Here is a 26383-nt window from a genome sequence, read left to right as displayed (position 1 = left end):
GAATTATAGTTTGCATGTTTGCTCTATTTCAAAAGAACAAGAACTCCAGCCAGCTCTCACTTTGTTCTTGGCCTAGTGGCCTCTCTACAAAATGGGGTATTTATCCTCATTTTTAAAAAAAATATTTTTTTATTTATTTCACAGAAGAAGGGAGAGGGAGAGAGAGAGAGAAACATCAGTGATGAGAGAGACTCATTGATCACCCTCCTGCACACTCCACACTGGGAAATCAAGCCTGCAACCTGGGCATGTGCCCTGACTGGGAATCAATCTGTGATTTCCTGGTTCAAAGGTTGATGCTCAACCACTGAGCAACACTAGCTGGACTATCCTCGTTTTAAAAACGGTATGAAAATCTGGGATTATGGGATACTATAATAGTTAAATTCAAGACTAATCTGTCCTAGTCCCTTTGGCAATATAGGTGAAAGTTATTACAGGACATTTTAAATACTGAAATGTCAGCTCCTGCTATGTGGATATTTCAATATAGTGATTATAGCAATGATATAATCATTTTTTTGTCTCTATATCTGTGTTGCCTGAAAATTATCTAGGATGGTTGTTTATGAGAATTATTCCCATGGAATTTTCAGTGCATGGGATGATGCCCACAAACTGAGCCACACTGGCCAGGGCCTCATGGAATTTTGATTCATCCAGAATATATATTTTGCTAGCATATATATACTCTTTCTGAAAATAATGTGGTTTTTTTTTTTTAACAGTGTGTTGAATCTTCAGTGTGTTGGCCAACAAAAAGAGGCATAACCATACATGCTGATCCAGATATACCAGCAGACAGGTATGATTTGAAAATTAAGCGTAATTAACTAGAGACTTAAGTATAATATTGTCTTATATAGTGTATGAGATTGATGGTAAGAAAGTATTCATTTTCAAAAAAAGACTGGCCTTGGAAATTTTGGTTAAACATATTAATTTAAAAGAAAAATGTTATAACTGGTTAGCAGCACAGTTGACCGAAAACTGGTAGTGGATCTAGAGTCTCCTGTTACCTTGTCAGATAAAAGTTGTTTCCATAAAGCAGATTCAGTGAAGTTTCCTTAATGTAAAGGATGGACAAATGTGGGCCAGATGGCAGTACTGGTTGGTGGAAAGCAAAGGATGGTTTGTTTCTTCTTGAAGATGAGTAGCAAAGACTTTTGACTATAACCCTATCCTCACTCACATACGTCAGTGATAATAATGAAGTCATAGAAAGGATGTAATATACCACTTCATGGATAGTGTAAGACCTTAAAATAGTATGCTTCCATTTCTCTCCTCTTGGACTTTATGCAATGTTGTTATACACATTATACGTTTGTTATAAATGCTACACTCTATAGCAGTGATGGCGAACCTTTTGAGCTCGGCGTGTCAGCATTTTGAAAAACCCTAACTTAACTCTGGTGCCGTGTCACATATAGAAATTTTTTGATTTTTGCAACCATAGTAAAACAAAGACTTATATTTTTGATATTTATTTTATATATTTAAATGCCATTTAACAAAGAAAAATCAACCAAAAAAATGAGTTCGCGTGTCAGAGGTTCGCCATCACTGCTCTATAGTCATTTGTATTGAAAGTATCTTTCAGAGAGATTTAAATAAATAATAAAAAATAATCTTAAATATTTACCTAAGTAGTTACCATTAATGCTTTTGACTTTTTGTGGAGATCCAGATTTCTATCTGATATCATTTTCTCTCTACCTGAAGGACTTTCTTTACTATTTATTATATTGTTGGTCTGCTGGTAATGAAATCTTTTATCTTTTGTATGTCAGCAAAATTATTTTAGCTTCTTTTTTTAATAAATATATTTGCTAGGTATAGAATTCTAGGTTGACAATCCTTTCCCCCCTATTTTTTAAAGATGTTGCCCCACATTCTGGTTCCTCACATTGTTCCCAATGCAAAATATATTGTGATCCTTTTCCTATGACTGCTTTTAAAATTTTCTCCTTATTACTGGTTTGAGCAATTAAAAAAAATATATATATCCTGTAAAAAAAAAAAAAAAAATATATATATATATATATATATATATATATATATATATATACTAGAGGCCTGGTGCACAAAAATTTGTGCACTCAGGGGGAGGGGGGGGGGTCCCTCAGCCCGGCCTGTGCACTCTCGGAGTCTGGGACCCCTCGAGAGATAACGACCTGCTGGCTTAGGCCTGCTCCCGGGTGGCAGAGGGCAGGCCCAATCCCTAGGTGCAGCCCCTGGTCGGGCTCAGAGCAGGGCCGATTGGGGAGTTGGGGCGCCGCCCCCTGTCATGCACAGAGCAGGGCGGATCGGGAGGTTGCGATGCCACCCTCAGTCACGCTCAGGGTAGGGCCGATTGGGGGGTTGGGGCACTGCCCCCTGTCACACTCAAGGCAGGGTCAATGGGGAGGTTGCGGCGCCACCCCCTGTCACACACAGAGCAGGGCCAATCAGGGGGTTGGGGCGCTGCCCCCTGTCATGCACAGATCAGGGCCCATCAGGGGGGTTGGGGCTCCGTACCCTGTCACGCACAGAGCAGGGCCATCAGGGTTGGGGCGCTGCCCCCTGTCACGCACAGAGCAGGGCTGATCAGGTGGTTGAGGAGCTCCGCCCTGTCACACACAGAGCAGGGCGGATTAGGGGTTTGGGACGCTGCCCTCTATCACCCACAGAGCAGGGCGGATCAGGGGGTTGGGTTACCGCCACTGTCACACTCAGGGCAGGGCCGATGGGAAGGTTATGGCTCTACCCCATCACACAGCAGGGCCCATGGGGTGGGGGTTGGGGTGCCGCCCTCTCTCACCCACAGAGCAGGGCCGATCAGGGGGTTGGGGCGCTGCCCCCTGTCACACACAGAGCAGGGCCGATCAGGGGGTTGGGGCGCCTCACCCTGTCACACACAGAGCCGCAGGGCGATCAGGGGGTTGGGGCGCCTTCCCCTGTCACGAACAGAGCAGGGCGGATAGGGAGGTTGTGGCCCCGCCCCCTGTCACACACAGAGCCGCAGGGCGATCAGGGGGTTTGGGCGCTGCCCCCTGTCACGCTGATCCCGGTGCCGGAAGGCATATTACCCTTTTACTATATAGGATTGAGGCCTGGTGCACGGGTGGGGGCCGGCTGGTTTGGCCTGTAGGGTGTCCTGGATCAGGGTGGGGGTCCCCACTGGGGTGCCTGGCCCGCCTGGGTGAGGGGATGATGGCTGTTTGCAGCTGGTCACACACCCTTCAGGGTGGGGGTCCCCACTGGGGTGCCTGGCCAGTCTGGGTGAGGGGCTGAGGGCTGTTTTCAGGCTGGCGGGTGACTGAAGCTCCCAACCGCTCCTTTTTTTCTTTTCTTTTTTTTTTTATTCTGGGCCAGCTTTAGCTTTGAGGCTTGGCTCCAGCTCTTAGGCCTCCACTGCTGAAAGCAGGTTTCTGGCCTTTGTTTACCTTCTGTATTTGAAACAATGTTGTGATCCTGCTGGCTGAAGCCCTGGGGACTAAAGCAGGTTTCTGGGGTTTTGTTTAGCTTCTATATTTGTAACATAGTTGCTTAGAGTTGCAGCTCAGAGGCCGGCAGCGGCAGGCAGGGAACGTTGGAGTCCTCTGTCATTGAAGCAAGCAAGCCTCATGTTCGCTTTAAGCTGCCTGGCTGCCAGCCACCATCTTGGCTGGCAGTTAATTTGCATATTGCCCTGATTAGCCAATGGGAAGGGTAGCGGTCATATGCTAATTACCATGTTTCTCTTTTATTAGATAGGATATCCTATATAATAAGAGGTTAATATGCAAATTGACTGAATGATGCAACGATCTGCAGAACAACCGGTTGCTGTGATGCACACTGACCACCAAGGGGCAGATGCTCAATGCAGGAGCTGCCCCCTGATGCTCAGTGCGCTCCCACAGGGGGAGCACCGCTCAGCCAGAAGCCAGGCTCATGGCTGACGAGTGCAGTAGCAGTGGTGGAACCTCTCCCGCCTCTGCGACAGCACTAAGGATGTCCAACTGCTGGCTTAAGCCCATTCCCTGCCATCAGTTGGACATCCCCCGAGGGTTTCTGGACTGTGAGAGGGCACAGGCCAGCCTGAGGGACAACCCAATTGCTCAAATTTTGTGCACCAGGCCTCTAGTACATATATTTTTAATTGATTTCAGAGAGGAAAGGAGAAGGAGAGAGAAATAGAAATATCAATGATGAGAGAGAATCATTGATCAGCTGCCTCATTATATGCCCCACACTGGGGATCGAGCCCACAACCTGGGCATGTGCCCTGACCGGGAATCAAGTCATGACCTCCTGGTTCCTAGGTCGACGCTCAACCACTGAGCCACACAGGGTGGGCTGGTTTAAACAATTTAATTATTATATGCCTTGGTGTTTTTTCTATCATGTTTTTTGGGCTTGGTGTTCTTTATTTGTAGGTTTGTGTCTTTTATCAAATTTAGGGAGTATTCAGCAGCTGCTCTATAAGTATTTTTTTCTGCACCCATCTCTTTCTCCTCTCTTTTTGAGACTGATGAGACAAATATTGATATTGTGCAAAAGGTCCCTGAGGCTCTGTTCATTTTTTCTAAGATTTTTTGGTTGCTTAATAATTCTTCTAATTAATAATTCTTAATTGACTTTTTTTGTCATCTTCATTCTGCTATTGAGTCTACCCATGACATTTTTATTTTATGTTTTTTTTAGTTCTAAAATTTTCTCTTTTTTTAATAGTTTTTATTTATTTGCTGAGAACTTTTATTGTCCCATTCAAGAGTGCTCACCTTTCCGTTTCTTTTGAGCACGGTTATAACCACTGCGTCATAATTCCCACTTCTGCGCATTTAGAGGTTGGCACTTGTTGGTTATCTTTTCCCAGGACAAATGACCTGATTTTCCTGGTTCTTTGCATGTTGAGTAATTTTTTATTATATTCTGGAATTTTGAATATTATGATGTGAGGCTCTGGTTTCTGTTTAATCCTCTGTAGAATATTAATTTTGCTGTTGATCTTGTTCATTTGTTTTAGTGCGAAGTCAACCACTCCCTTAGGTTCAAACCTCAATTCTGTCTTTCTTTCTGTGGGTGGTGATTGCAATGTTGGCTCAATCTCCAAGTCTTTGGTTTGCTGCTTTGGGTCTGCTCTGAATATGCTCAACTTGGAGTGAGCTTGGGATGTGTTTTGGGTCATTAGCAATAATAGGGGATCCCCTCTCCCCTCTGGCTTTCTCTCTTTTTCCAGGATTTTTCTCACGTTCACTTTTTCCTTGTTGCTCCCTCTCCCTGTTCCTCTGACCAGGTGGATGATTTCTCTTGGAGAAACTGCCGGGTGGTTCTGTGTGATTGGGACCGCTTGTGGAGCCAAACAGCAAGAGAAACAAGAGAGAGAAAATAATGGCGCTTGTCCTCACACAGTCTTTAGACCTGTTTCCCAGTCCTCTAGTCCAGCGGTTCTCAACCTGTGGGTTGCGACCCCTTTGGGGTCGAACGACCCTTTCACAGGGGTTGCCTAAGACCATCGGAAAACACATATATAATGACATATGGTTTTTGTGATTAATCACTATGCTTTAATTATGTTCAATTTGTAACAATGAAAATATATCCTGCATATCAGATATTTACATGACGATTCATAACAGTAGCACAATTACAGTTATGAAGTAGCAACAAAAATACTTTTATGGTTGGGGCTCACCACAACGTGAGGAACTGTATTAAAGGGTCGCGGCATTAGGAAGGTTGAGAACCACTGCTCTAGAGGGAGGGGGAGGTTTTCTCTCAGGATTCCGGTGACCACACTGCTGTTGCCATTGCATCATGCAGCTCGATGGATCAGCGCTGGTCTTGGGCAGGCCAAGGAGAGAAAAAGAGGGAAAGTCAGTTGGGATTCCCAGCTTCTTGAAGGCTCCTCTTCCCCATTCTTTGGCTTGAGGTTTCTCTTGAGATTTTTATGTCTATATCCTCTACACCGTCCCAGGTCATCCTCAGTTTAACACCAAGCTATAGTGGAAGGTAAAAATCTAGGAAACTCTCCATGATTGTGGTTGTTTTTTCACATTTTGACGTCTCACCCCTATCGTTTTGTACTTTATCCAGAGTTCCTAGTGGTGGTCAGCAGGAGAGGGGCTGTGGTGGGCTTACTCCCTCTTGGCAGGCACCAGAACTGTCAAATGGTGTTTATACTTGAGGGGCTCAGCTCCAGTTCCCATGTAAATTTACCTACATAGATCAACTTGTTCCTCTGTGGTACTTTTTAAACTTTCTCCCAGGAAATAAAGATATTTTCAGGATTGGGTTTATAAATTTTAATAAATGTTTTTTTTTTATTTCTAGTGCTTTACGTCAGAAGTCAAATGAGAAACCACTCAGATTGGCTGAGAAGAAAGAATACAATGAGAAGAATGGCTGTGTAAAGTATGAATTTTTTTCTTTGCCTAAATTTTATATTGAAATAATTACGATAAAATTATAAGCAGAAGAATTTACATATGATTTTATTATAAATTTCAAATCTTTGTTTCCATTTAAAAATATACATACAATGGCTTCTTTAGGCTTTGAAGTCAGTTTTTTCTTTTACATAACGTATATTTTTCTGTTTAAAGTTCTCTTCCACTATAAATATACATTTCCTATCTCACCGTCTTGATTTTCTTTGGTGAAGTGAACAAAATAAATTAGATATAGTTGATCTTTTGGGGCTGTTGATTTTATATAGGTTGGTGTTTGCTTTCTTTCCAGTTTTGTTATGTTAAATAGGTTTATCACTGGCTCGAGAAACTGTTTAATTATTTGCAGTGTGGAACTGGGGATCTTTTTTCCTTTGTCCTGCCAGAGTCACAAAGTATTTACTTACAAGTTGTTCACAGTAGAGTAATAACTTCATTTTACACTTGTTTAATGCACAAAATATTTTCATACTTTCTTTTAAGACTTCTTATGACACCAGCCTAAAAACACTCTCACAGCCCTGGCCAGTGTGGCTTAGTTGGTTGGCGAGTATCCTGTACACCTAAAGATCACAGATTTGATTCCCAGTCAGGGCACATTCCCAGGTTGTGGGTTCTATCCCCAGTCGGGATCCATGTGGGAGGCAACCAGTCTATATTGATGTTTCTCTCTTTCCCTCCGTCCCTCTCTAAAATCAATGGAAAAAATAAAATAAAACCACTTTTACATTTCAAGTACTGCAGCTGCTCTGAAGCTAACAGAGTGACAAAGTTTAAGACAGTTCAGAAATGGGTACAGGTCACGCTGTTCTCTAAATAGCTTTAGATGACTGGGGCGAGGTGTTGACTGTGGAAGTCCTTCAGGCTCCCAGCTTCCCAGAAGCCACCCTGTGGGGTGTGCGTCCTCATCCAGCAGAAGCTACGCAGGGTGTTTCAAGGCCAGGAGCTCCGAGGCAGCCATGGAGCCCGCAGATCTGGAGTGACACCTGGGTTGACATTCGCCTCCCTAACACCTGAAAGCTGTGGTGTCACAGTGGGCGCTTTCCGTGGAACAAAAGACCTTGCGTTGCCCATGTAACTCATTTCTTTCTCTTGTACTGCTTAGCAAAGGAGCTCTGAGACAGCTCCATCGCCTGGTACTTTTGTATTAGAAGGTTGTATCTGACCTCCTGTTTGGCTGAGTGTCCTTTACTTAGAACCACTGATTGTACTTCATCCGTCCACTGTGGGTTCCAGGGACTTGGACGTGTTCAGGATTCAACAGCAAAGAAGGAAGGAGACGGTGGATAGTTTAGAACTGTGATGACCTGGGGATCATGCAGCCTTTCTCCTTGTTCACAGCAGGTGGCCTGGGATTGACAGTTCTGTGTCCACAGCCTGAGGCCCAGGGTGGGGCTGGGGGAAGCCTGCGACTGCCTTGACCACAGTGGCCTTTGTACCACAGTGAACAGGCAAAGCAGAACAAGAAGAATTAAAATAATAACTCACTGGCTCGAGAAACTTTTTAATTATTTGCAGTGTGGAACTGGGGATCTGCCCAAGAAGAATTAAAATAATAACTCAAGAAAAAGACACAATTTTTTCCCTTCAAATTGTTTTTTTAACTATTTTACAGATTATTGCAGTTTTTAAATCCTGATCCTTTGAGAGCTGATGGAATCTCTGATCTGCAACAGGTATTACAACTCTTAAAAAAAGTGAAAAAAGAAAGAAAACTACTTTTTAAATCCCTCTCCTTCCTCCCTCTATACTTGAGATTAGAAGAGAAACCCCTTCAGTTGGAGACTTTATCTGAAGACATCCTTTTAGAAATTGTCTAGTGAGATAATTAGAGAAATAGTTCTTCTTGGGAGGGGGGATACTAGAAGATCTTCCTTTCGTTTTGGTAGTTTTGATGTTTTTTGATAGGCATATACGCCTAGGTTTTTACATTGAAATCAAACTCTTGTCTTTTCTCATGTCCATAAAGTTCTTGGTGTCCTGTGCTGACACCGCAGGCAGACTGACGTGTGTGTCCTCTAGTTGCAGAAGCTGAAGGCGGGTGCACAGCAGGCCTCTGCGGTGCTCCGGAACAAGATTGAGCCTTGCTTGTCCATCGACACGGCGCCGCTTTCGGCAGACCTGAAAAAGGTAAAAGTGCTCCTGAAACCAAACTCGAGGAGGAGTACTGACCTGCCCAAAGGTGGAAGGATTTTTAATAAAAGCTTCTACTGAACTTACGTTTGTATAATTTCTTTGCTTTTGAAATTCTCCTATAAGCCTCTGTTACTAATTTCTTATTTATTCTTAAGTCCGGGCTAACTTCTTACAAGTGACTAATTCTTTTATGGAGAAACCATGTGTAACTGTAAGTGCTTTTCTGAAATAAGTTCTCAAAAGTGCCTGTAGAAAGGACTTGGAAGAAATGAGTTGCCAGGACAGTTACGATATACATCTTAGCAAAATTGCTTTATAGACCTTTGTTTTACGTAGTAAATTGATCATACATGTTTACTTTTTTGATAAAAAAAACAAAAAAGTTTTAAAATATATATTTTTAAAATATATTTTATTGATTATTTACAGAGAGGAAGGGAGAGGGATAGAGAGTTAGAAACATCCATCAGCTGCCTCCTGCACACCCCCCACTGGGGATGTTCCCGAAACCAAGGTACATGCCCCTGACTGGAATCGAACCTGGGACCTTTCAGTCAACAGGCCGACGCCCTATCCACGGAGCCAAACCGGTCAGGGCTAAAATATTTTTTTTAAAGAATAAAATCCCAAGGGCTACTAGAATGAGAGCGAAGTCTTTAGTGGACAAGAGCTTTCCACAGGCTCCGGGCTGCAGAGTGTGGCCGACACCCTGAGGGAGGAGTGAAGTGGGTGGGGGTCGTGAACTTCCCCACCCTGTTTCCTAAACACCCAGAGCCAGTTGCTCAGGAAGGAGAAGGAAGAAACTGAATGGCCCTAGAGAATGACCTTTAGATGGTGCCGTTTGAGATTCTCCCACTAAAAACATCTGCTTGCTGCCCGGTGTTCCGCGGTGATGGGGCTCGCACATGGCGCTGAGCTTTGCTCCGCCCTCAGATGAGCGTCAGGGATGGTTAGGTGTTTGAGGAAAGCCCTCACCCAAGGGAAAAAAGTAAGACCCAAGCAAACAGATGTAAATAAACGGTGTAGAGAATAGAAGAAAACATTAGAAAATAAATATCCTTAGAAATAAGGTATATATTGTATGTATTTGACAATAACAGGGCACTATAGAAAAGGAACAGAGAATAAAAAATAGGTTATTAGAAATTCATACTGTTGTAGAAATAAAAATCAATAGTTGATTTGAGAGATAAAAGCTAATAATCAGAAAGTAGAACAAAAGACTAACGGATGGAAATAGGGAGGAAAAGAGAAATTGAGTGCCAACTTGAGGTCCAATATCTGAAATGGAATTTCCAGAAAGAAAGGGGGAAGAGGGCAGACAGTTCTAACAGTAACACATGAATAGTTTCTAGACTCAATGGATATGACTTCCTGATTTAAGAGGGAGTTTACCTACCACAGGCCCAGCCCAACGGAGGAACAAGATAGTAGATGTTGTTGCGAAGCATCTAAACTGGAGGGATTCAGAGACCGTGAAGGATTCCAGGGAGAAGAATCTGGTCCCACACGCAGGATAGGAATCGGAATGGCTGCAGACTTCACGTAACAGCCGAGGAGCACTGACTCCAAAGTTCTAATAAGTTATTTCTAACCTAGAGGTCTATCAACGAAGTGTGAGGGGGAATGAAGACATTTTCAGATGTGCAAAGCCTCACTGCACCCTTTGTCAAGAAGCAACTGAAATATGTTCACCAACACAAGAAAGTAAAGAAGACAGCGTGTGTTGCAGACAAGAGGGGGATGGAGCAGGGAGACCCCAGGATGGCAGCTGTGCACAAGGTGCAGAGTGGAGTCAGCCCTGATTTCTGTGGGCTCAGGGCCTGGGAGCAGGACTTCATGGAGATAACTGATGAGATCAGCCTTTTGGAAAATAGTGTCAATGTGGCTGGAGAACTCGGGACATTTGGGAGGTTTTAGTAACAGTCATATAGAAAATAAGCAAATAAAGGCATGTTTTTAAAAAGATTGACAAGTGAGGTTGATGCACCGGCAGATTTAGACAAGAAGCCATGTCCTTGTGCTGGAGAGCGTTAAGCACCTGGGCGGTCAGTTGGATCCTTTAATTTGGAGCCTAGAAAAGCAAGAATCTTCTAGCAGGACTTTGGTGCTAGAAAAGATTCAGTGGAAAATGCCAGAATGAGCAACGTATACATGTTGGGGTAAATGCGCAATTAGATGGGTTTTCATTAGTTTATTGTGGTTTTTGGTTATTGATGTTTTGTAGGCTCTTCAAAGAAATAAGTTTCTGGGACCTAGCCACACTGCATCTTACTCCTGGCCTCCCATAGCGCGCGGCTGTGACGTGGTTGTCATTTCTCAGTGTGGAAATGACCCTTTGTTGTACCTTCCACCAGTGCTTACGCTTTTGCAAACAGGGGGCTGCTACAAGTCATTACCAAGTAGAAACGGAGTAAGTTGACAATTTTGTTTCACAACAAAATAGATTAAATATTTCTTTTCAAATTTACACCTAACTTTAGTAAAATTTAGGTTACATTATTCATTTGGTGTTCAAACTGTCAGGACAGAAACTGTCCCATGAGAAACTTTTATCTGATCACAGTCATCTCACACTATTATCACCTTTGACCTCCCAGTTGTGGGCAATCCGCTGAGTCGAGAGAGTCCAGCTTTTAGAGACAAATAGATAGTTTATAAAAAGTATTTCACTGATTATCTAGTTGGCCTGGCTACCCTGTGAGATGGTCAGACCATGTGTTCTTTTCACCAGTATTAGAGATGAGAAAATTAAATTAATGGGAAGTTACTGGTTTAAATTCTTAACAGCTGGCAAGTGTGACAAGAAGTGAGCTTAGAATGTAGGTTTTCTGTCATCGTCTCATATTCTTTCAAATATTTTCATAGCACCCCCACACTTTTATGAACCTACTTTGTTTTTCCCATGTGTCAGAATCTGAAGATAGCTGAGAAAAATGATGGCGAGGAGAGAAATGGGGTGTGAGGATCAGATATTTGATAGTGGGGAAGTGACATCTGCTTTGCTGGGTGTGGCCTTTGTCTCAGATCCTATCCCAAAGGACACCCTGCAAATTGTTCTGCCCCTCATTACAAGGTGAGAAATAGCAGTACAAAAAGACACTTGGACTTGCGTTTTAGAAAAGATGACAGTTTATTTTTCAAATTATGCTAGGTGGTGTAATGATTTTCCTTTGAAATCTGCATTGGCTAAGTTATTATGTATTGATTTAATAAAACTAAATGGATACATTTATATCCATCAGTCAGTCAGTAGCTGACCGCATTGATGAGATGCAGCTTGTGTGGAAATAGAACCCTGGCTGGGCCAGGAGGGGTGTCCAGGTGTTGTCTCTTGTGTCCAATCTGCTGCCTCTGCATGTCCATGGTCAGCTTGCTTTTAGGCTGACACCTGGAAGCTGGCGCTCCCCGGGATCTGTGTGAAGGAAAGCCGTCTCATCTTGTCTTCAGTTAGGTGCGGGCAGGTGTGCAGGAAGGTGTTCGGCAGGCTGTGCGCCTTCGGGGGATATCTGTGGCAGAGTGGAGGGCAGGGTTCAGATGGTGCTACGGGAAACTCAGTCACCTGAGAAAGAGATGTTAACCTTTTTAAAGGTCCCTTTCAGGAAGCGGTTAGTTCACCCTTAAGCTGAGGAGCAGGAGCTGTAGAGCCAGGTTGCCTGGCTTCAGATCTTGTTGCTACCATGTGTCAGCTGTGCAGCCTTGGGCAACTGACTTCCCCTCTCTGTGCCACAGACGCTGCCTCTGTGAAATGACGTAGCGATAGGTTCTGTCCTGTAGGAGTGTTTTAAGGACTAAGGGGATTAATACTTGTAAAGTGCTTAGTTTAAGCCCTAGCAAAGTCTGAGCCAATGTGTCTCAATCCTTTTTGATGAAATTACAGTTTAACTTTTCTGACCTATGTGATGATGATAAAAATTTATATAGTGCTTACTCTGGACAAAGTGTCTACATGCTTCACAGATAATGTGTCTGATTCCTAACTTTTGTCCACAATTATGTGGATTTGTTTGTCTTTGCAGCCTCTGGCAGTCATCCTGTGTCCTGGGTGGAAAAAGGCCCAATTTATTTTTGAGTTATTGGGAGACTATGGCGTGTCCTCCAGGCCTCTTCATCCTATGTTATTAACAATTGGACTCCACAAAGATGAAGCCAAAAATATGAAGCTTCCAAGGGGCTGTAAGCATCCTTCCCAGCTGTTTGGTTTTCCCTACTGAACACAGTGGGATCCTGCCCAGCAGGCCGGGAGCTGCAGGTGTCAGGGAGCTGAGAGATGCAGCTGATGGTCACTAGCTCAGACCGCCCCTGCCAGTTCCGATGGGTATAGATGATGAAGGTTTATCTTGGCTTATCTCTGTGAGAAAAAGAGAAAACTGTGATTTCATTCATTTATGACCTACCTGCTGACGCCTCCTGTTCGTTAGATGTTGACTAAACGCTCCCTGTCTTTTAGTTGTGCAGAACGTGATGGGAGCCCAGGTAGTTAATCCCAAAATGAGCAGGGTTAGCTGGGCAGGTAAACTTCTTGCCTCACCCGCCTGAGTAAGAAAAACAGCTTTTTGTTTTGTTAGAAGGCATCTCTAGAAAGTATGTGGAATCTTAGGAAAGGAAATGTTAGAAAAACCTGTGGAAAATCTAAAATGTTAATTTTTTTTCTTTTAAAATATAGGTGATATAATGGTTACAACACCACATAGCCTCCTGAGACTTCTCAGATACCAAAGCTTGTTATTTCTTAGACTCTGTCACCTCATTTTGGATGAGGTGGAAGTGTTATTCTTTGAAGCTAATGAACAAGTAAGTAAGGCATCCATTTAGATAGCATTACTACTCAAATATATAAAATTAAAGTGTTCATTGTTTTTAGGGTTCAAGAAGAGTGTCTATTTGTGGTAGAAGCTGGTTAATTTAAAATTTTTTCTCTTTAATTTCTATGATTAAGGAGAGAGAATTTTTTTTTCTGAAATTTTTCTTACCAGTGTTCTATTTGAAAAGCAAAACTATGGAGGTTTTTGAAATTATTTAAAATTTTTCTGATTATAAAAGCAATTTTTATATTAGAAATTTGGGGAATAGAGGAGAGCACTTGAAAACATCCATAATCTTACACTCAGGAAATCACTATCACTATTCTGGGGTAGTTCTTTCTTTTTTGTAATTCCTTGTCATAGGAATTAATAATATCAGTATCTTTCTGTGGTAGTTTATAAGTTGCATTTTTTAGTAAATAGCATTGTATTGTTGCTATTCTACAGTGTGATTGTTACTTGCCATATGATATTGAATTCTATGGACATAACTTAATTTATTTTATAATTGTCTTATTTTTAGATATTTAACATTGTGTGAGTATGTGTGTGTGTGTGTGGCTTCAGAACATGATACATTTTTTTAGCACATTTCCCATAGGGTAAATTCCTACAAAGGGGATTAACGGATCAAAGACTGAATTCTTATAAGACGTTTGTTGGAAGCAGTGTAACATGATGACCAAGAGCAGTGGTTTGGGAGCAGTGATGGCCTCAGGTTCAAGTCCAAGCTTTAGATACTGAGTCTGTTGGTCTGCGCAGCGTTTCTGAATGCCTCTAGAATCTCAATTCTTATTTGCAAAACTAGTATCCAGAAGACTGCCTTGTACAGTTGCCTTTCTGGAAGCAATTTACACCCCCTTAGGCAATGTGCCGCCACGCTGCCCTCCCTGCACCCCTGGCAGTGGGAGGCCTCAGCCCAGCTTTCTTTTCTAGTCTGATTTGTAACATGGCTTCTGATTAGTTCAATCTGTATTTCCTTATTTACTTGTTAAGTTGAGCATGAATTCATACTGGTCATTTGTACTCATTCTTCAGTGAATTGCTTATTTATTATTTTCTGTTGGTGGGATTGTCTTTTTTAATCAGTTTGTATAAGTTTTTGTGTAAGGGTGTTAATCCTTTGGTACATATGTTACACGTATTTACCTGGATGTTAATGTTTTAATTTTGTTTGCACCTAGCATTTTTTCCTTTTTTGTTACTTTTATGTTTGTAAAGGCCTTCTCCACTCTGAAAACAGAAAATATACAATCCTTTACCTTTTAAGTTTTATCAAACTAATCTCTTTTGAAATAAAAATTAAATTATACTAATTTTTTAGATGTTTGCTATATTAGATAACTTTAAAAAAAATATTGACGTTGAAGAAAGGGAATCTGCACCACATCAAATTGTTGCAGTTGGAGTTCATTGGAACAGACATATACAGCATTTAATCAAAGAGTTCATGAATGACCCCTACATCGTGATCACTGCCATGGAAGAGGCTGCTCTCTACGGCGGTGTCCAACAGGTAATGAGTCTTGGGGGCGTGGTGGGGTGCTAATGAATGTGTCATGACTTAATATTAAAAGACTAGAGTCCCGGTGCACAAAATTCGTGCACGGGTAGGGTCCCTAGGCCTGGCTGGCAATCAGGACAGATTGGGGCCTTCCTTCCCCCGGCTGCCAGCCAGAGCCTTCCTTCGTTCCATCCCGCCCCCTGGTGGTCAGTGCACGCCATAGCGAGCTTTTGAACTCCCGGTAGGTCGAACTCCTGAGGGGACAATTTGCATATTAGCCTTTTATTATATAGGATTATAGCTTTAATATCATCAGCAAATCTGTAATTGGGAAGTTAAATTTATATGGGTTTCCTACACATCCTTTTGTATTAAAATCATAACTTGCCTAAGTAAAGTAAAACTGGAGCACCTTAAACATTTAAAAAATCACATTGTTTCTGTATTTCCTTACTAGGTGGTACATCTTTGCCTAGAAAGTGAAAAAACCTCTACTTTACTCCAGACTCTTGACTTCATTCCAAGTCAGGCACAGAAGACCTTGATCTTCACCTGTTCTGTAGGTGAAACTGAAATAGTGTGTAAGGTGAGCCCTAACCCCTTCTGAACACATAAAATGTTCTTGCTGTTTGTTTAAACTGTGATTGGATCTCGAGTCATCAGAATTATTGAGTAAATATTTGACGGGAATGAAAGTTTACAAGTGCAGCATCCATCAGAATGGGTTCTGCTGCAAAATGAAAAAGGGTGGCAGGCCCGGTGGAGCGGCTGAGGCCATCATTGGATTTGAAATATTTAAAGTGGATATAAAACTGTTTCAGCAATGCAGACAATTAAGGGCATTGTTGTGGGTGATGGTGCTGTTGGTAAAACATGTCTTCTGATATCCTACACAACAAACACATTTCCATCTGAGTATGTACCCACTGTTTTTGACAACTATGCAGTCACAGTTATGATTGGTGGAGAGCCATATACTCGGACTTTTTGATACTGCAGGGCAAGAGGATTGCGACAGATTGTGAACGCTGAGTTATCCGCGAACAGATGTATTTCTAGTCTGTTTTCCAGCGGTCTCTCCATCCTCATTCGAAAATGTGAACGAAAAGTGGGTGCCTGGGATAACTCACCACTGTCCAAAGACTCCTTTCTTGCTTATTGGGACCCAAATTGATCTCAGAGATGACCCCTCTCCGACTGAGAAACTTGCCAAGAACAAACAGAAACCTATCACTCCAGAGACTGCTGAAAAGCTGGCCCGTGACCTGAAGGCTGTCAAGTATGTGGAGTGTTCTGCACTCACACAGAAAGGCCTAAAGAATGTATTTGACGAAGCAGTATCGGCTGCCCTGGAGCCTCCAGAACCGAAGAAGAGCCGCAGGTGTGTGCTGCTATGAACATCTCTCCAGAGCCCTTTCTGCACAGCTGGTTTCGGCATCATACTAAAAGCAATGTTTAAATCAAACTAAAGGTTAAAAATTAAAATTCGTTTTTGCAGTAATGACAAATGCCCTGCACCTACCCACATGCACTCGTGTGAAACAGGCCCACAGATACGGTCCCTTTCCCCCTAAAAAACTGGTTAATTTTGAGTAATTGTGTATTGTCAGAAAAGTGATCAGTACTAGTTTTTGTTTTGTTTTTTTGTTTTGTTTAAAAGCAAGGCATGCTTATGATGACTCTGTAACAGACTAATTCGGGTTGTTGAAGCTGCTCCCGGCTTCCACTCTGGAGAGTGGTCTGAGACATCTAGTTGTTGTTTTTTTGTTTGTTTGGGGTTTTTTTTTTTTTGCGGTGGGAGGAGAGGGGTGTGTGTGTGGAGTTCGTTTTTATTTAGTAATTTTAAAAAAATTCATTAACCATTGGACAGCTCTTCAGGTGAGGAGGATGGAGTGTTTCCACATTCTACTTCCTAGATCTAGTTTAGAAAACATGTTCCCCACCGGTGCTCTTAGGAAGGAGTATAGTAAACGCCTCATTTAATAACATATTCCTTTTTGAAAGTTGCCTTTTCTCTCCCCCCTTGAGTAGGTTCAGTATTTGATGAAACTCATGAAAGTGGGTGGAACCTGTCTTGCCCCTCCTCTTTTCTAGGATGCACTATATACGTGACTGACTTTCAAGGAAATTTGTTAGCCGTTTGCTGATTTTATTTTTGAAGTTAATGTTAATGCCTAACTTCTTTCACTGATAAATGAAGAAAATATTGCGTGTGTGTGTGTGTGTGTGTGTGTGTGTGTTTGTGTGTGTGTTCCCTTGACCAGAATCGAACCTGGGATCCTTCAGTCTGCAGGCCGACGCTCTATCCACTGAGACAAACCAGTCAGGGCAATATTGCACCTTTTGAAATATACCAAATGGATTAAGTACATAATTAAAAAAATTTTTTTCCTTGTCAGTCATTGTTTTATATGCTTAGCATAGATGTGCAGCTTAATAGTGTATGGTATGGTGTTCCTAGAACACCGCCGAAGACCTGGTATATATGAGGGGTGCTAGAAGACAGATGTCTGTGGAATGATTCACATCCTCTTCAAGTTATGAGGATGGAGACCCGCTTCATTAAGAAGCTAGGGGTGGGGTGGAGGTGGGGAGAACATTTAACAGCATGGGGACCAGTCAGGGGAATCCCCTTCTTTCTGTTTTGCATGAGGAACCCTAGAGCAGCCAGTTGAGGCTCTAGTTTAATCAAAACCATGGAGAGAGTCTTATGAAGACTCTTCATAAGTGTTAATAGGGATTTTATCAGCTTATTTTGGTTGCAGTTCCCAACATTGTTAAACATGTTTGGGTAATATTCTCCACCCTCCCCAAATCCTAATTTTTGTAGTTTCATTAGTGTTGAACCAATGCTTTCTCGTGTCTCAATTCTTTGTATATGCATTCTTTTCAGATGTATTAAACAAACAAAAAAACCCTTCAAAAAAAAAAAAAAGAAAGAAAAAGGAAAAGGGTGGCAGGAGGCCTGCGCTGAGGGGAGGGGCCGAGTAGGTGGGGCGGCCTTTCCTCTGAGGCAAACCTTGGGCGGGGGGTGGGGAGGGGAGGGCTTTCTATTTTGTCTCGGCAGAGTATTCGAAGGATCCGATTCATGAATTGGCTAAAGATTTATTTAATCTAATTGTGTATAAATTAACGCTAAAATGTAGAAATGAGGCTGAATACAAAATAAAATAATCAGTAGTACATTACATTTGAGCAATAATGAACTAGCAGGTGATGTTGAAAAGCTCCCGGTGAGCCTGGCCAGTGTGGCTCAGGGTTGAGCATCCACCTATGAACGAGGAGGTCATGATGCGAGTGAGCGTTGCAGGCTTGATCCCAGTGGGGGGTCATGTGGGGGAGAAGGGGCCAGCTGATCAGTGATTCTCTGTCATCATTGCTGTTTCTGTCTTTTTCTCTCCCTTCCTCTCTGAAATCAGTCTATAATAATAAAAGTGTAATATGCTAATTAGACTGGACGTCCTTCCAGACGACCTTCTGGATGAAGCCAGGACTTCAAGGGAAGCCTGGGTCCCGGGTGCCAGAGGGAAGCTGGTGCTGGCAGCCGGGGGAAGGAAGGCCTACTCTTGCATGAATTTCATGCATTGGGCCTCTAATAAAAATATATATTTTTAAAAAAGCTCCTGTTGGTAATAGTGCCATAAATTTGGTGTATACATATAGATATACAGTTAACTCTCAACACAGCCCAAAACACCAAACCGGTTTGAACTGCATGGGTCAACTTACAAATGTTGTTTTTTCTTTTTAAATTTATCTTTATTGTTGAAAGTATTACAGATGGTCCCTTTGTTTTTGTTTTTCTTTTCCCATTGCCTCCGCCTCTCCCAGGCCTTCACTACACTCTTCTCTGTGTCCATGGGTTATGCATATATGCATATAAGTTCCTGGTTAATCCCTCCCCACCCACCCTCCCAGCCCCACCTTCGCTCTGAAATTCGTCAGTCTGTTCCATGCTTCTATGTCTGGGTCTATTTTGGTCATCAGTTTATTTTGTTCATTAGATTCCATATATGAGTGAGATCATGTGATACTTATCTTTCTCTGACTGGCTTATTTAGTTTAGCATAATACTCTCCAGGTCCATCCATGTTGTTGTAAATGGTAAGTTTTTTCATTTTTACAGCCGAGTTGTATTCCATTGTGTAAATGTACCATAGTTTTTGTCCACTCATCTGCTGATGGGCACTTAGGCTGTTTCCAAATCTTAGCTGTCAGAATGGCTACCATCAACAACTCCAAGAAATGACAAAGTGCTGACGAGGGTGTGGAGAAAAATGAATCCTAGTACATTGCTGGTGGGAATGCAGACTGGTGCAGCCATTATAGGAAAAAGTATGGCGTTTCCTCAAAAAATTAAATATGGAACTGCCATTTGACCCAGTGATCCCACTTCTAGGAATATATTCTAAGAAACCTGAAATGCCAGATTAAAAATGGTGGCAGAGGAGGAGGATGCTGCATGGACATGCTCCCAGGAGCAAACTGGAATTACAACTGAAATATGGAAAGGCTTCCTGAATAATTAATGGAAAACTCACAGGAGAGAACCCTGATACCCAAGGACCGAAGGTGGAGACCGCATAGAGACTGATAGGAGGGGCGGAGGCGCCAAAGGGCTGGCCGGGCACCCACAAATGGCAACTGAAGTCCTGGAGAGATATCTCAGCTGTGGGGAGGAGGGGTGGTTGTACCACTGAGAACTCTGGGACCTATTCCCAAAGCTGGGCTCCCCAACAGAGAGCACCAAAATGAGAAGGGTACCCACATAGCATCTAGCTGTGAAAAGCAGTGGGGTGCTGTCTACCAGGGAATGGCAGCTGAAAGTTCGGGCACCCTCTTAAAGGGCCAATGCACAAAAATTCCCTGTGGAGTCACCCACCTTGTGCTCTGGCAGAGGGAGGGTAAAGTGGACTGGAGCTGTGAGAGCAAAACCCAGGACTGGGGACTCGGGGGATAGAGCTCAGAAGGCAGACACCCCAAGTTTCCTGGGCTGAGTCATTCCCTTACACAGTGGAGGACATCTTTCCCACATAGACATCTGCCTTGTGGGGGGGGTAAGGGGAGGGGGAAAGGAGGGAAGACAGTCAGACAGTTAACACACCCTATTGGAAAACACCTTGCCCTGAGGCCACTTAAGAGATTAAAAGTAACAATTAGCCTCCAGGCAGAAGCAGCTGCCCCACACTGTTGAGAATACTCTTCGCCACACCTGAGGACGATTACCTGGGGGCAATTCAAGTCTGAATCTTATTAGTCTCTAGAGTCTAGACCAGTGCTTCTCAACCTTCCTAATGCCATTATGTTCGTTGCTACTTCATAACTGTAATTTTGCTACTGTTATGATCATAATGTAAATACCTGATATGCAGGATGTATTTTCATTGTTACAAATTGAACATAATTAAAGCATAGTGATTAATCACAAAAACAATATGTAATTATATATGTGTTTTCCAATGGTCTTAGGCGACCCCTGTGAAAGGGTCATTCGACCCCCAAAGGAGTCGAGACCCACAGGTTGAATACCACTGCTCTAGACCAGTGGTTCTCAACCTTGGCTGCACATTAGAATCACCTGGGAATCTTTTTAAAATCCTGATTTCTGGGCCTCCTCTTCCAGAAATTCTTTGTTATGGGGTGGGGCCACAACATTAGTAACAAAGAAACAGAATTTCCGGAGGATGAGGCCCAGAAATCAGGATTTTAAAGATTCCCAGGTGATTCTAATGTGCAGCCAAGGTTGAGAACTACTGCTCTAGACAGAGGTGGTCTCTGGAGGCTTTGAGTCTTTGCCTGATCCACTTAGTCAGAACAGCCTTTAACACTGTACTGCACTAGAGCAGTGGTTCTCAACCTGTGGGTTGTTCTACCCCTTTGGGGATTGAACGACCCTTTCACAGGGGTCGCCTAAGACCATCAGAAAACATATATAATTACATATTGTTTTTGTGATTAATCACTATGCTTTAATTATGTTCAATTTGTAACAATGAAATTGGGGTCACCACAACATGAACTGTATTAAAGGGTCATGGCATTAGGAAGGTTGAGAACCACTGCACTAGAAATTGAGAGGTATAGAGGATCTAAATCAGCCGTGGGCAAACTATGGCCCGCGGGCCAGATACAGCCCGTTTGAAATGAATAAAACTATTGAAAAAAAAGACAGTATCCTTTTATGTAATGATGTTTACTTTGAATTTATATTAGTTCACACAAACACTCCATCCATGCTTTTGTTCCGGCCCTCCGGTCCAGTTTAAGAACCCATTGTGGCCCTCGAGTCAAAAAGTTTGCCCACCCCTGATCTAAATCATAGTCACAAATTCAAACAGACAATCAAAATGAGGAAGCAAAGAAACAACCCCCAAATTAAAGAACTAGCGAATTCTCCAGAAGAAGAGATAAATGAAGCAGAGATAAGAAATTTATCTGAAACAAGTTCAGAATAATGATGTTGAAAATGCTTAACAGTATGAAAAAAGATATAGTAACTATGAAAAAAAAACAGTCTGAGATAAAGAACGACATATCACAAATAACACATTGGAAGGAATACACAGCAGATTAGGGGAAGCTGAAGATCGAATCAGTGAATTAGAAGACAGAGTTGAAAATATCACTCAATTAGAGAACCAAAAAGAAAAAAACCAATTAAAAAACAGGAGGCCAGCTTAAGGGAGCTGTGGGACAATGTGAAACGTAACAATATTAGAATAGTAGGTGTGCCTGAAGAGGCAGAAAGGGCTAAAGGAATAGAGGTGTTTGATGAAATAATGGTAGAAAACTTCCCTAACCTGGTAAAGGAAAAAATCACATAAGTTCAGGAATCACAGAGAACCCCAATAAGAAGAACCCAAACAAACCCAGACACATCATAATTAAAATGCCAAAAATTAAAGACAAAGAGAATCTTGAAGGCAGCAACAGAAAAGAAAGCTGTTACCTACAAAGGAGTTCCCATAAGGCTGCCACCTGATTTCTCATCAGAAACTCTACAGGCCAGAAGGGAATGGCATGAAGTACTCAAGGTAATGGAAAGCAAGGATCTGAGACCAAGATTACTATATCCAGCAAGGCTATCATTCAAAATAGATGGTCAAATAAAGAGCTTCCCAGACAAAAAAAAAAAAAAAAAAAAAAAGGTTAAAGGAGTGTATCACCACAAAGCCAGCATTACAAGAAATGCTAAAGGGATTGCTGTAAGGGATTGCCGAGGAGAAGAGAAGGGAGAGAAACCTAGCCATACAGAATTAAAATGGCTATAAATAAGTACCTCTCAATAAGAACCCTAAATGTAAATGGATTAAATGCTCCAATCAAAAGTGTAGGGTAGCTGAATGGATACAAAAACATGACCCAACTATATGCTGTCTACAAGAGACCCACCTCAAAACAAAAGACACACACAAGATGAAAGTGAAGGGCTGGAAAAAATTTTCCATGCAAATGGAAAAGAAAAAAAAGCTGGAGTAGCAATACTCATATCTGACAAAGTAGACTTTAAAAACGTTATGCTAAGTGAAATAAGCTAGTCAGAGAAAGATAAATATCATATGATCTCACTCATTTGTGGAATATAATGAACAACGTAAACAGATGAACAAAAATAGAACCAGAGGGGAAAAATATATACTAGAATATAATAGAAGTACTCCTGTTATTTGCAGATTTTCCTACAACTTTTGTGATATCATACTATGTTAGTACAGTTTTGGTAATATACTTAAAATCCTTTATTCTTGAAATATTAATGTTTATTGCATGTAATATTATATGTAAGATCATTTTTCTGGAATAATTGGTGTTTATTGCATGTAACATTTAAAATCGTTTTTCTTGAGATGTTAATTTCTATTGCATGTAACATTATATTTAAGATTGTTTTTCTTGAAATATTAAGGTTTGTTGCATGTACCATTATTTTATTTAAAATCATTTTTCTGAAATTTAAAAAAAAAAACTGAAAAAAAAGTAAAACTGGAAAATAAAAAGAAACCCAAAACACCAATCAGAAGGGATATATGCACCCTTATGTTCACAGCAGTGCAATCTACAATACACGTGTTTTTTCTTCTTCAATAAATACATTCAGTTCTGTAAATGTATTTTCTTTTCCTTTTGACTTCCTTAATATTTTTTCGCTAGCTTTATTGTAAGAATGCAGTATACAATACAGATAACATACAAAATGTGTGTTGAGTGTTCTCAAGAGGCTTGTGAAAAGTAGGCTATAAGTACTTAATGTTTTGGGGAGTCAAAAGCGGATTTTCAACTGCATGGGGGGTCAGCACTCTAGCCCGTATGTTGTTCAAGGGTCTACTGTATGTACATGTATTTGTATGTATATATGTGTATACACACATACACATACACACACATGCATGTGTGCATTATTTGAAAAAGAAGGAAAATAATTTAAGCAAAATAATATTTGTTTCACTTGAGCAAATTTTTAGATCTAAACTAGGGGATTTTGGGAATAGATTTATTTAAATCAACAATCATCTCATAAGAATTATTTGATCAGTGATACAATACCCTCATAGATAATTTTAAATGGTTTATATTGATGATTATTGACAGAACAATTAAATTCAAGTTTATGTTCTTGACTGTGAACTGTTCTCTTGGTTTCATCTTCAGGTGGTAGAAAGCAGTTCAATATTTTGCTTGAAAATGCATAAAGAGATGGTTTTTAATTTAAAAAGTGTATTAGAACAGTGGAAGAAGAAGTTAAGTTCTGGCTCTCACATTGTATTAGGTATGTGTTTTAATTTCTCCTTATATTTAGAGAAGGCAGAGGTGTTAGGAATCATGCCTTCAATTCATTTCTGTGTCTCATCTCCAAATTTCTCATCATTTCCCAGATTTATTGAGAATTTGTTAAGGTGAATTCCAAAATGAAAATTAAGATTTTAACGTTGCCCTAGCCAGTGTGGCTCGGTTGGGTGTTGTCCTGTGCACTGGAAGGTTTCTGGCTCGGTTTTCTGTTAGGGCACATGCCTGCTTCCGGGCTTGATCCCCGGTAGGGCGCGTGCAGGAAGCAACTGATAAAGGTTTCACTCTCACACCAATGTTTCTTTCTCTCCCTCTCCCTTCCTCTTTCGCTAAAAATCAATACAAAAAAGATTTTTAAAACATTTAATATTAATGTGGATCTAGGCACACCCCCCCCCCCCCCCCGGCTCTCAGGACATTAGACAGCAACCTTCCTTAGTCTAGAGTAGACATTCTTCCTGGAGTTCCAGCTTGAGGATCACTGTCTCATTTACATATACACACGTGCCTGTGATGAAGCATGTCATAAATGATTGTGACATTTAGTATTAGAAATTTAAAAGTCAAAATGTATAAAATAAATGTTAAAATAGATATGGGCAGCCTAAATTTTCAACAAAAAGAGGGTTTTTTTCCTTCAGCTAAAAGGAGACCACTTTTCTCTGGAATTGAATCACAGAAACAGTGGGAAAGCCCTGGCCCAGTAGCTCAGTTGGTTAAGTGTTAGCCTGATATGCCAAGGCTGTGGGTTCCATCCCTGGTTAGGGTACATACAAAAAGCATCCAGTGACTGCATAAACAAGCGAAACAGCAAAGCGATGCCTCTCTCTCCCCGCCCCCTCTTCCTCTCTCTCTCTCAAGTCAATAAATAAAAAGAAAAAGAGCCTGGCTGGTGTGGCTCAGTGGTTGAGCATAGACCTATGAACCAGGAGGTCACGGTTGGATTTCCAGTCAGGGCACATGCCTGGGTTGTGGGCTCAATCCCCAGTAGGGGGTGTGCAGGAGGCAGCCAATCAATGATTCTCTCTCATCATTGATGTTTCTCTCTCTCTTCCTCTCTGAAATCAATAAAAATATATATATTTTTTAAAGGAAAAGGCTTTTTTGCATCTAAAAAGTAAAATGCAATAAAGAAATGTATTGAAGTACTACAGGCCTGATGCATGAAATTCATGCAAGGGCCTTGGCCCCTGCTGCCGTGGCAGCCACCTCTGCCTTCGTTCCAACCCACCTCTGCTTCGGCTCCTGCCCGCCGTGGCTTTGTCCAGAAGGAAGGACGTTCAGTCTAATTAGCATATTATGCTTTTATTATTATAGATTATTATAGATGGTTGCTGGAATTGTTTGGTAGAGTGCAGTAATACCCTAGTCTCATTTGAAATTGTCGGTATCCTTTTCTCTAGCCTTAACTGATGACTGCATACCACTCTTGGCCATTACTGATGCCACGTGTGTGATTCATTTCAGCTTTCCTTCCTCACCAAAAATTTTTGGTGGACGCCTATATTGCATGTCTGATCATTTTCAGAGTTTAACTGAACAGGTTTGATTATGTTTTATTATCTTTAAACATTTTACTGTGTAATAAAAAATTCAGAATCCACAAAGTTTTGTTGTTCAGACTGGTATGGATGATCCACTTCCTTTATTCACCCCGATTTTAAGGGTTCTCTTGCAAAACAGGGAGGTAAAAAGGCCAAATCTGTCTTGCTGCTGACGGAGAGAAGTTCATGCCATGCTGTGGGTGTTTTGCGATACTTGGAAAGAGCAGATGCCAAGATTCCATCGGAGCTGTATCAGTTTACTGCAGGCGTTCTAGAAGCCAAGGAGGACAAGAAAGCCGGAAGGCCTCTCTGTCCGTATCTTAAGGCTTTTGGATTTTGCAAGTAAGTCAGGCATCTTTTTTTATCATTGAGATATACAGTAAAGGGCACAGGTGGTCAGTTTACAGCTCGATGACTTGTGACGTGTGCACCCATGTAAACCACCACCGGCTCTGAGAGAGCGCCCAGAGCCCCTCTCACGCTCCTTCCCAAGGTGCCCTTCCTCCAGAAGTAACACCCTCCTGATATCCATCAACATTGATCCGTTTTGCTTGTTTTTTTACTTCATACTCAACCTAATATCGGTGTCATTTATCTGTGTTGTTATGTATCTCAGCCTTTTGCTTATTTGTTTATTTAGTGGCTCAGTATTCTATTATAGGAATACTAGATGCCCGGTGCATGAATTCGTGCAAGGGTGGGGTCCCTTGGCCTGGCCGATGATGGGGGCTGATTGGGGCCATCTTGCCCAGTCCCAATCGGTGCTGACTGGCTGGGGGAAGGGACTGCGGGAGGTTGGCTGTGGGAGCACACTGACCATCAGGGACAGCTCCTGTGTTAAGCACCTGCTCCCTGGTGGTCTGTGTGCATCATAGCTACCAGCCGGTCGGTCGGTCATACCATAGTCACTTAAGCTTTTATATACAGTATATAGAAGATAACACAATGTATATATCTATTCTCTTGATGATCCTATGAGTTGTTTCCAGTTTGGGCTGTTTTATAGGAAGCTGCTGTGAACATTCTTGTACCTATATTTTTGTGGAAATATGAACCCATTTCTCTTGATTATATACTTTGGAGTGGAATTGCTGGATCATGGGATAAGCATATGTTTAACTTTTCCAAAGTGCTTGACCATTTTACGGTTTAATCAGTAAGTGTGAGAAGGTTTGAGTTGCTTTATATCCTCAC

General features: G+C 41.8%; 1 protein-coding gene and 1 pseudogene across 1 annotated transcript in view; both read left to right on the top strand.

Annotated features, from left to right (window-relative positions):
* Window positions 1-26383, top strand: part of TDRD12 (tudor domain containing 12) — a 91838-nt gene that overhangs the window by 39208 nt on the left and 26247 nt on the right. The window contains exons 11-22 of the mRNA XM_036346898.1: window positions 729-805; window positions 6301-6381; window positions 8032-8092; window positions 8439-8546; window positions 10780-10965; window positions 12572-12728; window positions 13219-13346; window positions 14682-14873; window positions 15319-15447; window positions 23511-23628; window positions 25049-25188; window positions 25311-25531. Coding sequence (XP_036202791.1) covers window positions 729-805; window positions 6301-6381; window positions 8032-8092; window positions 8439-8546; window positions 10780-10965; window positions 12572-12728; window positions 13219-13346; window positions 14682-14873; window positions 15319-15447; window positions 23511-23628; window positions 25049-25188; window positions 25311-25531 — 1598 coding nt within the window. The remainder of the gene's footprint in view (window positions 1-728; window positions 806-6300; window positions 6382-8031; window positions 8093-8438; window positions 8547-10779; window positions 10966-12571; window positions 12729-13218; window positions 13347-14681; window positions 14874-15318; window positions 15448-23510; window positions 23629-25048; window positions 25189-25310; window positions 25532-26383) is intronic.
* Window positions 15611-16358, top strand: LOC118674811 (annotated as a pseudogene).

Source organism: Myotis myotis, unplaced genomic scaffold (assembly GCF_014108235.1).
Source record: "Myotis myotis isolate mMyoMyo1 unplaced genomic scaffold, mMyoMyo1.p scaffold_m19_p_19, whole genome shotgun sequence".
In the NCBI taxonomy this organism is placed as follows: Eukaryota; Metazoa; Chordata; class Mammalia; order Chiroptera; family Vespertilionidae; genus Myotis; species Myotis myotis.
The sequence above is the reverse complement of the archived record's forward strand: the minus strand, read 5'-3'. Positions and strand labels throughout refer to the sequence as shown.